The sequence below is a fragment of the Mesoplodon mirus genome (assembly GCF_964341445.2).
Source record: "Mesoplodon mirus genome assembly, chromosome: 3".
Taxonomy (NCBI): domain Eukaryota; kingdom Metazoa; phylum Chordata; class Mammalia; order Artiodactyla; family Ziphiidae; genus Mesoplodon; species Mesoplodon mirus.
Genome location: NC_138978.1, coordinates 79082497 through 79095408, shown reverse-complemented (window position 1 = coordinate 79095408; position 12912 = coordinate 79082497). Strand labels below are relative to the sequence as shown.

Here is a 12912-nt window from a genome sequence, read left to right as displayed (position 1 = left end):
CTATTAACTCCCTGTTAAAAGGTATCCCTATTGCCTACCTCTGTTCTTTTTGTTAATCTGATATAGAGTCTTCCCAACTATAATAAAACTTGAAATCCAAGCCTCAGAGTTCTTGTCTATAAAATGGGGATGGTATCTCTTACTTTCTTGGGTGGATTTGAGTTTTAAATAAGAAGTAAAGTACTCAGCACAATGTCTGACATAATTAATGCTCCAAAATACTAACTCCTTCCATTTCTTCCTGTTTCTGGGTCCTAGCTCTCCTTTTTCAAATGTTCTTTTTTGCCAACCAGAGTTATCCACTTTTTAGGCTTTACATGAACTCTTCTCAGTTGCTGCTGGCCATAGAAGCCCTGGGACTTCTCATGTATTTGCTCATGACCGATCACAACCCAAAACTTGCTACTCCTCTCTTTGAGGTGATACTTCCGTTACTTCATTATTAGCTATCATCTCCTGGCCTCAATGTTCCAAGACTGGTTTCTCTCATGCGTTGTATCCACTCTCCTACTCAGTAATATCTTGGTTTTCCTGCTTTCTACAAGAGGTGTCCTCTATCTTCAACCTCACCCATGCCCCAATCCTGCAGAATCAGAATCCTGGTCAAATGCAGTGGTCCTTGGTCAGATTTCCTGCCTAAAGGAAATCCGCTGTTGGCTATACTGTCCAAACAAATGGCCAGTCCTATGCCTTCCAAGCCTTACTTATTTCCACATGCTTCCCTGGTATCATTTGGATCTTTGAAAGTTCTACCTGGTGGATCACTGTGGTCCACTCCCAGCAGGTCAGGAACTCTTCATTCCCCTCAGCTTTTCATCAGGGCAAGGAATAACTTTCAAGCAAAGTGCCACAGGAAGATGGACTCCTTGGAAACAAGACATCTATTTATCTATGATTTTTTAAAATTACTCCCCCTTTCTGGACATCTGACTGATGGGGACTGAAACCTTCCCTGGCATGAACATCAGTGGGCATGTCCTTTTTCAAATCTTTAGATTATTCTCTTCTCTGTTCTTCCTTTTATCCTGGATCCTCACAATGCATGGGTTAGAAAAACCCTCATCAGTTGCCTTCTCACCTTATAATGACTTTGATATATCATAGCTGCTTTCCTAATAAAGAACAAGTTCTAAAGAACAGGTGTTTAGTGAAAATTTTCACATTGAAGTGCCAAATTTTGGGGCACCACATCCCTCTCTCACTTGAAAAGTGTATGTGTTCCTCTACAGCCAAAATGAATTAGGACATGTGAGAGGTTTTTGCTCTGAGAAAAATGTGGATAAGAATATATACTTTGAGGAATTATTAGGAGGATTAAATGAAAAAGTATATGTGCTTGATAAATTATAGGTACTCAGCTAAGATTAGTTTCTTTGTTTCCTTCTTCCCTTTCTCTCCTTTCTGTCTTCCTTGTTCCTGGCCAGTATGAAACCCAGTTTCTTTATACTGTCTTTCTGGGACTTGCAGAGACCATTGTAGGAAAGTGGCAGTGTAGCCTTGAAAAGAAGACTTTCAGAGTAGAAGTTTACATGCCAATAAGAAAATACCTACATATTCCTTCTAAACTCAAACTATGATCATATCTTCTGTGAAACTCTTCTTAATTCCATCCCCTCGCTACACTGCAAGATAGAACTGATCACTTCCCCTTCTTCGTCATACTCATTTATTTTCATGCCCATTTCCATGTATTAGACTGTGAACTCTCTGAAGGTAAGCAATGTGTTCTGTATCTCTTTTCCATCCAAGCCCTTAAGAAATGTCTATTGAATGAATGAATAAATGCAAACAGGCAAGTTGCAACTCTTAGAAAATTTCAGTGGGAATCCTTCAAGCCAGAAGACTTCACTTGGAGGGAAATAATGTCTAGAATGGAATAGGATCATATTAGAATTAGAGATAGAAGTCTTCTTAGTAATTATTTAGTAATTATTTTAGACTGTGAATTGTCACTCATTAGTTGGTGGATCACAAGATCAACACGATGAGTCTCAGCATTCTTTTGTAATGAAATTAAAATAGAAAAATGTGGGGAGTGACTGTTTAATGGGTACAGGGTTTCTTTTAGAGGTGATGAAAATGTTGTGAAATTAAATAGTAGTAATGGTTGCACAACACAGTGAATCTACCAGAGCAATAAACTGGATACTTTAAAATGACTAAAATGGTGAATTTTATCTTATGTGAATTTTACTCAATTTTTAAGAAAAGCACAAAAAAGAATACCCCAGGACCTTCTGTACAGCACAGAGAACTATATTCAATATCTTGTAATAACCTACAATGGAAAAGAATCTGAAAAATAATAGATAAATATAGATATAAATAGAGATATAGATTATAATATGTATAACAATCACTTTGCTGTACATCTGAAACTAACAAAACTGTAAATCAACTATACTTCAATTTAAAAAAACATAATAAGTATATCACCACTAGTAGGGAAAAGTGTTTTGTAAAAGTTTTCAGTTAAATATATGTTTGTGTGAACCTTATCATGATATAAAAATGTATTTATTACTATGGGTCAAGATAAGAAAAGTTTGAAAACCTCTAACCTAGTCCAGCCCCCTCTTTTTAAGACCTATAAGTAACTTGCTCAAGTTCCTAAAGTAGAATAGCTAAAGAGAAATGTTTCAGGAAAAGGAATACATATTGATGGTGCTTTTGAATTTGAGGATATTATCAGGGTGATGACCAGACCTCAGTGCGCATGGCAAGATATTTAGAAACTGACCAAAAAAAAATTACAGCAGGATGTCAAAGTTAACCACAAATGGTTGGTGGGATAAAGGATGGGTGTGTGCGTGTGCGTGTGCATGTGTGTGTGTGTGTGTGAGTGTGTGTGAGATGTGGGGAGTGGAAATAGTAAAAATTGAAAATCATTAAATGAGATAAGGAATTTTCAACTTGATGATACCAGTTAATGGGTCAGCTGTGAAACCTGGATTGGTGAATTGAGAGGTTGCAGCAGCTGCGGGTATCATCCTAGTTCCCTAGAACAAGCAATTGCCTCTACCATGGAGAGGTGCATGACCTGAAATCAGTTCCCACCCCATAAATGTTTTCACCATCCAGTGATCTTAAAATTTTAGATGGCTGGAAAATAACACTTCTTAAAGTACTGGGGTGCCCAGACTAGATCTGCATTTTACTTAAATAAATTGGAAAGGAACTGTGAATATTACATCCCCTCAAGGTATAATGAATCCTCCTAGTTTCCTTCATTTGTCCCACTAATCCTGGTAACTCCTTATTCTTGGTGCACGTTTTTATAAACCTTAAGCGATTTTCATGTGAGAGTATGTTCTCTCTAACTAGAGTACATGGAGGAAGCTATTTCTTTTGGATTCCCTTACTGGACCTAATGAGAGTTTCACACTTAGGTGGGGACACTTAGATGTTTTGCTAAATGACTTCCCAGGCAAATCATCTTAATACCATCTCTCTGGGCCTGCCCTCCCTAAAGGCTACCCTTGGGAAAAAAATTAATAAATTCAGCAAATTGAATGCCTACTATGTGCCAGGCATGAGCTAGGATTTGGGAATACACTGGAATTATAGGAATTAAAAATTTTATGAGTAGCCAAGTTTTATGACATTCTTTTCTTTCTAATGCCTATTGTGGGGGAAAAAAAACCCTGCCTTTTTCATTGAGTTGACATTTGTACTGTTGGTGGTTAAAATTGCTAGTACCTTAGCTTGAATCTAGTACCGAACGCTACACTACTAATCTACTAAAAGTCACTGTATTCTTCTTTGCCACATTCTCTCAGAAAACGAACCATGGTCATTTCAGTTAAGAATATCCTACAATTTATTCATCCATCCAGTCCTCTATTCATGGGTGTTTAAGTTGTTTCCAATCTTTTTCCTAATACAAACAGTATGCATGTCTTGTCCATATACATATTTTGTGGAATATCTCTAGGACCTGTTCCCAGAAGTGGGATGGTTAGCTGTAAGGGATAAGGAGCATACTTATTATTTTTAATTGTGGTAAAATATACATAAAATTTATCATTTTAACCATCTTTAAGTGTACTCTTCAGTAGCATTAAGTACAATCACACTGCTGTGCAACTATCACCACCAGTCATCTCTAGAACTTTTTTCATCATCTAAGACTGAAACTCTGATCCATTAAACAGTAATTCCCCATTCCTCCCTTCCCCAGTCCCTAAAAACCTACCATTCTACTTTCTATCTCTATTAATTTGACTACTCTAGATACCTCCTATAAGTGGAAGCATATAGTATTTGAACTTTTTTGTCTGGCTTTCTTCACTTAGCATAATGTCTTCAAGGTTAATCCATGTTGTAGCATGTGTCAGAATTTCTTTCCTTTTTAAGGCTGAATAATTTCCATTGTATGTATATACCACATTTTGTTTATCCAGATGGACACTTGGGTTGCTTCCACCTTTTTCTATTGTGAATAATCCTGCTATAAACATAGGTGTACAAATATCTGTTTGAGCCCCTGCCTTTTTAAAAAAATATATCTTTATTGGAGTATAACTGCTTCACAATACTGAGCTAGCCCCTGTTGCACAATAAAATGAATCAGCCGTATGCATATATACATCCATATATCCCCTCCCTCTTGAGCCCTCCTCGCATCCTCCCTATCCCACCCCTCTAGGTCGTCGCACAGCACCAAGCTGATCTCTCTGTGCTACGCTGCTGCTTCCCACCAGCTATTTTACATTTGGCGCAAGACTTGTACTCAGAAAACTGTAAAACAATGATCAAAGAAATCAAAGATGACATAAACAGATGGGGAAATATACCATGTTCTTGGATTGGAAGAATCAATATTGTGAAAATGACTATACTACCCAAAGCAATCTACAGATTCAGTGCAATCCCTATCAAATTAACAATGGCATTCTTCACAGAATTAGAACAAAAAATTTTACAATTTGTATGGAAACACAAAAGACCCTGAATAGCCAAAGCAATCTTGAGAAAGAAAAATGGAGCTGGAGAAATCAGGCTCCCTGACTTTAAACTATACTACAAAGCCACAGTAATCAAGACAGTATGGGGCCTCCCTGGTGGCACAGTGGTTAAGAATCCACCTGCCAATGCAGGGGACAGGGGGTTGGGCCCTGGTCTGGGAAGATCCCACATGCCATGGAACCACTAAGCCCGTGCACCACAACTACTGAGCCTGCGCTCTAGAGCCTGTGAGCCACAACTACTGAAGCCCGTGGGCTTAGAGGCCATGCTCCGCAACAAGAGAATCCACTGCAATGAGAAGCCCAAGCACCACAACAAAGAGTAGCTCCTGCTCGCTACAACTAGAGAAAGCCCGCAAGCAGCAACAAAGACCCAACGCAGCCAAAAATAAATTAATTAAACAATTTTAAAAAAGACAGTAGGGTACTGGCACAAAAACAGAAATATAGGTCAATGGTACAGGATAGAAAGCCCAGAGATAAACCCACACACATAATGGCCACCTAATTTATGACAAAGAAGGCAAGAACATACAATGGAGAAAAGACAGCCTCTTCAATAAGTGGTGCTGGGAAAACTGGACAGCTACATGTAAAAAACTGAAATTAGAACACTACCTAACACCATACACAAAAATAACCTCCAAATGGATTAAAGAGTCCCTGCCTTTATTTCCATATATACCCAGAAGTGAAACTGCTGGATCATATGGTAATTTTATGTTTAACTTTATGAGGAATTGCTATACTGTTTTCCATAGCAGGTACACCATTTCACATTCCCACCACTAGTACACAGGTTTCCAATTTCTCCACATCCTCCCTCACATTTGTTATATTCTGCTTGTTTGATAACAGCCATCCTAATGGGTGTGAAGTGGCAGATAACTGTGTTTTGACTTGCATTTCCTTAATGATTACAGATGTTGAACATCTTTTCATGTGCTCATTGGCTTATATGTATCTACTTTGGCGAAACTGGCTTACATATCTCCTTTGGAAAAATGTCTTTTGCCCATTTTTGAATTGGGTTGCTTATTTTTGTTGTGTTGTTGTTGTTGAGTTATGGGAGTTCTTTATGCATTCTAAACGTTAATCCCTTATCATATATGTGATTTGCAAATATTTTCTCCCATTCCTTTGGCTGCCTTTTCACTCTGTTGATTTTTGTACAGATGTCTTTAATTTTGATGTAGTCCAATTTATCAGGGTTTTGTTGTTGTTGTTTTACCTTGCTTTTGGTTTCATCTCCAAGAAATCAGTGCCAAATCCAATGTCATGAAGCATTTCCCATATGTTTTCTTAAAGAGTTTTATAATTTGAGGTCTTACATTTAATTATCTGATCCATTTTTAGTTACTTTTTGTTTATGATGTAGGTAAGAGTCTAACTTCATTCTTTTGCATGTGGATATCAAATTTTCCCAGCACTACTCCTTCCTTAGGGAATGGCCTTGGCACCCTTCTCAAAAATTATTTAACCATGTATGTGAGGGTTTATTCCTGCACTCAACTTCACTGGTCTACATGTCTGTCTGTATGCCAGTACCACACTGTTTTGATTACTGTAGCTTTGTAGTAAGTTTTGAGAGTGAAGTGTGAGACCTCCAAGTTTGTTGTCCTTTTTCAAGATTGTTTGGCTGTTTGGGATCTATACTCTCTTTTATAGTTACCTGTATAGTTATCTTTACCAGTGCTCTTTATTTCTTCATGTGGACTCAAGTTTCTGCCTAGTATCCTTTATTTCAGTCCAAAGGACTCCCTTTATTATTTTTCTAGGGAAGTTTGCTAATGATAAATTGCCTCAGCTTTTGTTTATCTGGGAATGTCTTTTTTCCTCCTTTTTGAAGGATAGTTTTATTGGATATAGAATTTTTGGTTGACAATCTTTTTCCTCAGCACTCTGAATATGTCATCCTACTGCCTCTCACCTTTATGGTTTTTGATGAAACATTTCATCCCTTGAATATGATGAGTCTCTTCTCTTTGCATTCAGGATTCTCTCTTTGTCTTTAGCTTTCAACAGTTTGATTATGATGTGTCTAGGGGAATTCATTGAGTTTCTTGGATGTAGAGATTAATGTTTTTCATCAAATTTGGCACACTTTCAGCCATTATTTTTTGAAATATTCTTTCTACCCCTATTTCTCTCTTCTTCTCTTCTGAGACTTCCATCATTCATGCATTGGTATGTTTTAAGATGTCCTGTATGTCTCTGAGCCTGTTCATTTTCTGCTTCATTTTTCTTTATATGCCTCTGGATAATCTCAATAAACTGTTTTCAGGTTCACTGATTCTTTCTTCTATCTACTGAAATCTACGGTTGAGCCTCTGTAGTAAATTTTGATTTCAGTTATTGTTCAACTACAAAACTTCTACTTGGTTCTTTTCTATAATTTCTATCTCTTTATATTTTTTATTCGGTGAGACATCTTTTTCATACTTTCCTTTAGTTCTGTAGACATGGTTTACTTTGGTTCTTTGAACATACCTAAAATAGCTAAAGTTTTGTCTACTAAGTTCAACATCTGGGCTTCCTCAGGGACAATTTCTATTTCTATTGATTGCTTGGCTTTTTCCCATGTATAGGGGTCATACTTTAATGTTACTCAGCATGTCTTGTCATTTTTTCTTGAAAACTGGACATTTAAAATAATATAAAATGGCATCTCTGGAAGTCAAATTCTTCACCCCAACCTCAGTGTTTATTGTTGCTATTTGTTGTTTTTGTTGTTTAGTGACTTTTCCTAAAGGTATAAAGTCTGTATTCTTTGACATATGTGACCACTAAAGTCTCTACTCAGTTAGCTTAGTGGTCAGCTAAGGATTGGAGAGAGATTTCCTTAAATGCCAGAACCAGGAAGTCTTCCAGTTTTTGCCAAGGGTCTCTGTGAGCATGTTGGAGCATCCCTTCAATGCTCAGCCAGGCAATTGACAACTATACCTGAGTTTTAATTTCCTATTTTCACAGAGCCTGAAGGTCAGCCAGAAAAGAGAACTTAGGGCCTTCTTATGTTTTTCCTGATCATGTGCACAGCCCTATGCATGCACATGGACTTCTAGATTCCCAGGAATATGTCAGAGTTTTTTAGAATCTCTATGGACATCTCATTCCCTAGCTTTTCTTAGCCTATTGTTTGCCCCAACTGTTTTCTAATGTTTCTGGTAGCCACAGGGTTAAACAATTCCACCTAAATTTTTTTTTTAATGTTCCTTGGGAAAGACTTTTTGCACTGAGTGAGCTCTGAGTCAGGTAAAATAAAGACAGTCTTGCAAGTCTTTAAGGGAACCACCAGAAAGGTCAAATAATGACATTTCACTGGAAATGAGGCTTTGAAGCAACTCCAGGCCCATTCTGCTCCCTCCTGTGGTTTCCAGGCTTCTTGTTTTCACTGCAATTGCAGGCTGTTGGTTTTCAAGGCTACCACAGAGCTGGAAAGAGAGGCGTGGGAATAGGACAGATTAAAGCTTTACAAAGCTCACTGCCCTTACTGAAATTAAGCTATTTTTCATAAATGCTCCCCAGGTTGCTGCATTTTGTTAATTTCTGTAATTCTGAAAAACTTCATTCTTACATTTTTTTTCCAGTTTTCTCATTGCTTTTATAGAAGAGAGAATTCTGGGAGGTCATTATGCCACCATTTTTGCTGTCTCCTAAGTCTCTAATCTTTAGTACACATCTTTTTAATATTCTTTGTGATGAAATGGAAGAACATATAAAGCATTTCTGCATATTGAAGTAAAATGGTTGCCTCAAATAAAAGCACTTGTGAAATTGTTTCAGTTGCAAACTGAATTAGCTGCTTTTTTCATGGAACACCATTTTTACTTGACAGAATGATTGATAATGTTATTCAGACATGAGTATTTGGCAGATATTTTCTTGAAAATGAATGAAGTGAGCCTGTCATTTCAAGGAAAACAACTGATAATTTGATACCAATGGTAAATTTCAAACTTTCAAGCAACAATAACAACTGAGGAATGCTTGTATCTATTACAAGTTTGACAACTTACCAGTACTTACATTTTTCTGATGAGATTGGTGATGATGTTAACGAATGTAATCTTTTGATATGACATAACGAAATGTGTCAGTCTTTGAAAGATCTGCATTATTTCATGAACCATTATTTTCCAATGATCAATGCATGATTTTAACAAAAATCATGGTTTTTACTAAAATCATGCATTGGTAAATGATTCTTTCAAAGTTTAAGATAGATCAATAGATTTTAATATAAAAGAATATAAAATAGATACATTGTAGATATGATTTCAGATTTCACATTTCAACTAACCTTCAAGAAACTACCACTTATCAAATTCTGGTATAAGAAGAATATCCACAATTATCTGAAAAGGCTACTAAAATAATCTTTTTTCCAACTACATATCTTTTTAGGGCTGGATTTTCATCATACAGTTCAGCTAAAGTAACATTTTAATAGATTGAATATAGAAGCAAATATGAGAATATAAAAGCAAATATGAGAATCTAGCTATCTCCTATTAATCCAGACATTAAAGAAATATAAAAAGTGTAAAACAGTGCCGCTCTTCTCACTAACTTTTTGTTTGGAAAATAGTTATTTTTCATTTAAAAAATGTTTATTTATATTAACATATAATGGATTGTTTTAAGGCAATTAACACAGTTTTAAATTTTATATTTTAATTCCTACTATGTTAAATATCAAAAGCTGTAATGCACATAAATTATAAGTTCTTTAAAGCCCTTAATAATATTTAAAAGTACAAAAGGGTCCTGAGTCTGAAGCACCTGAGAACTGCTTATTGCTAGTTTTTTTTAAGATCAAAGCCCTAACCACAAACAACTGGAAAATATAAAGGTGGCTATTGTTTACTACTTAATTCAGTTGCCCATGTTTAGTCCCAATATATTTTTGTGACCCATGTCCAAAGTCTGCCAATTCTCACAAGAATGATGGTCAGAATTATTTAATCTGCACAGAACATTTTATGCTAAGCCTTTCTTCTTCTTGAATAGGCCATGCTTTTCTATCTCACCGCCTTTGTGCAAAGTTGTTACCTCTGCCTGGAAAGCTCTCCCAGCCCTTCTCCTAACAATTCATATTTATTCTTCAGATCTCAACTCAGATATCACCACCTCAGGGAAGCCTATACTGATCTAGTCCTTCCAAATCTCTTATATTCCCCAGATTTAATACTCTGTAATTTCTCTCATAGGTCCATGCACTTTTCTTTTATAGCACGTACCACAATTTGTAAATGTGTATTTTTGAGATTATTTGATTAATGCCTTTATCGACCTCTAAACTTTAGTTCTACAAGGGCAAGGTTGTTTTGTTTTGTATTGTTTGCTTACCATTTTATCCTCAATGTGTTTGGCAGTGTACATATGCAGAATGAGTCAAGTATTTTCCAATATGAAACCCACATGTTGAGGCAAAGATGAGTACATTTTGTTGATTGTCCCATCATTTTAAATAGTTTTTCAAATTACCAACCATGAGTTATGAGAGATCTGTTGAAGAGTTTCTATTGTATGGGCTGCCAAGTAAAAAGATATCTCAGCAGTACAATCATTCTGAAAGAAATTAGGTCGCTTGATTTGCTCACACAGATGCCATTTCACAGAACTTTCTCCCAACTCATGCTTCTTAGTTTCCAAGCTTTTTAAAAAATAAAATACGAAAAGACTTTTTACTAATGGTTAGGTTGGGTCTTTCTCTAAAAATATCTTTTATTAAATGCAGGAGGAGATTGGATTCATGATGTATTATTTCTTTGGGGACTAATGATACTTTTTCCAACTTCAGAAATTGTTTTTAAGACCGCAGAAGTATCAGATTAAACTAATGTGGTGACTACCTCAGGACAGTAATATTTTATTCTATTTTCCTTCCAAGAATGTAACTGTTAAAAATTACTACAGTTATTTATTCTTCACTTTACAATTTATTAACTGAGGGGATCATATTTCATTCTTCTTCCATGTGAGTAACTTTTTTGTGTGTTTTCATGTGGCAGAGACAAATAGTTTTTCATTTGAGAACTCTAGACTTTGGTCCTGTTTTAATTAGGAGACTTTTGAGATTTGGATGAAAGCAGCATATTGTCCTTTCGGATAGTCAGGCAATACTTGCTAGATCTGTCTAACCATAAGAGTTACAAACCCCTTTTAGATAATAAGTCTAGTATACTTTAACAGCAGTGCTTTCAGAATTTATAGGCTTTACTTTAGAGCACTCAGTGTTGATCTTATTGCTGATCTCAAATGGTTTTGTTTTACACAGAAACAAATGGATATCAATGCTGCTATTCAAGCCCTGATTGAATCACATACTGCCCTACAGATGGAGGTAATATATCTGGCTTTATTTACACTGGCACTCTCAATCTACAAATTAAACAGAAATTTTTTTCAGAGGCTAAAATGTGATTTTATCTCAAAGCCTGTATTTAAAAGAGATTAAAAGTAATGAAAAAAATTTTAAGGACAAAGTAAGCAATTTTAATAAACAGAAATATACGCATAAGATGTTTTTTAAGGAAAACAAAAATATAATATTGTTAAAGGATTTTTTAAAATGAGGATTTGGTACTATAGAAGAAAATAGTTAAATGAAGTTAGCCATTTCTTAAAATGGGATCTATCTATCATCACTACTCATTTTTCTTATTTAAACTCTATTTATTCATAATATAGGTTTTTTTTCAAATTATGCAGTAGGCATAGTAATTAAGTTTTATGTCAGCTTGAAAACTAGACTTTTGAGTGTGAATTTAAGCTTTTATTAGTATCAAGATTAATAAAACATACAAATATGCCTATAGTTAAATATAAACTGTTCTTTACATCCTACTCCCAACTCCTTGCACACAACAGGAGTACATTTTTCTTCTGCCTTGCTCCGTGTTGATCACTTGGGTTACATGCTGGTAATGACTACTCCAAGCTTCTTTGCTAATATGATTCTCACAATGACTTGGCAGAGCTACCAGGATACTGAAGTGACCTTAACTGACCACAGTGCAGAGATATTCGAAACCTTGAACTACCTTAGCAATTTACTGCACAGCATCAAGAATCCTCTTGGCACACGAGATAATCCAGCACGAATCTGCAAAGATTTGCTTAACTGTGAACACAAAGTATCAGATGGTAAGTTACTGGTTTCCTGAAACTCTGATATCTAATTTTGTTTCATCATTTCAGTGTGTTTGAGATCTGCGGTGTATTTATTCCAAACCTTATCATTTTTGATAAAACCCTGGCAGAGGCATTTTAACATCAAGAACCAAATACGTACTCATAGAGGAAACATGTTTCTGAGGTCAAAGTATCCTTTTTCAAGGGTTCACTTTACAAAAGGTCTTCACTGCACAGCCTGACTTATGGCAACATGAAGAAAGAGATCATAGAGCCGTCTCTACCACAATCTCTATAATTAGTTTTTACATAAAATGGAATTTAAATGCCTCATTTCAGTATCAGTGACTATAAAGATAGAGTGGTTTGTCATTCTTGGAATTTTCTCATCCTCACATTGATACCCCAAATCCATTAGGTGGAGGTGCAAAAACAGAACCATCAAGGAAAGGTTTAAAGCAAGTGGAAGAGCCATCATTATCTGATGATAAGTAGGGGAAACCCTGTCTGCTACAATATGTCATTTAATTTTAATTTCTATTGGGTCTACCTGGTCAGCTGTACAATCAATATTAGTAGTTATCATTTTTTGGTAAAAACTCTAGTCTTAACACACAATGTCATATATGCTGATTTGAATATAACTAAGTTATTTAATTCTGCAGGATGAATAGTAGTCCGTATTTTATTTTATACACACACACACATACACATATACATATATATGTATACATACATGTTTGTTCAAAAACATCTTCCATTCTAGAATACAGTATAGTGAAAATATTCATTTTATTTATATTAATAA

The 12912-nt window shown here is 35.6% G+C and overlaps 1 protein-coding gene and 1 long non-coding RNA gene across 5 annotated transcripts in view; one reads left to right on the top strand and one right to left on the bottom strand.

Annotated features, from left to right (window-relative positions):
* Positions 1-12912, bottom strand: part of LOC309799516 — a 130997-nt gene that overhangs the window by 58578 nt on the left and 59507 nt on the right. For 3 of the 4 annotated variants that reach the window (XR_014293292.1, XR_014293293.1, XR_014293294.1), the window contains exon 4: positions 12014-12093. This is a non-coding gene — a long non-coding RNA (uncharacterized lncRNA). Of the gene's footprint in view, positions 1-2449; positions 8399-12013; positions 12094-12912 lie in introns of those variants that run through there. The other variant, XR_014293295.1, reaches the window with a different exon arrangement.
* The window catches only part of COL24A1 (collagen type XXIV alpha 1 chain), a 389096-nt gene that overhangs the window by 364458 nt on the left and 11726 nt on the right, over positions 1-12912 (top strand). The window contains exons 56-57 of the mRNA XM_082612777.1: positions 11248-11313; positions 11948-12116. Coding sequence (XP_082468903.1) covers positions 11248-11313; positions 11948-12116 — 235 coding nt within the window. The remainder of the gene's footprint in view (positions 1-11247; positions 11314-11947; positions 12117-12912) is intronic.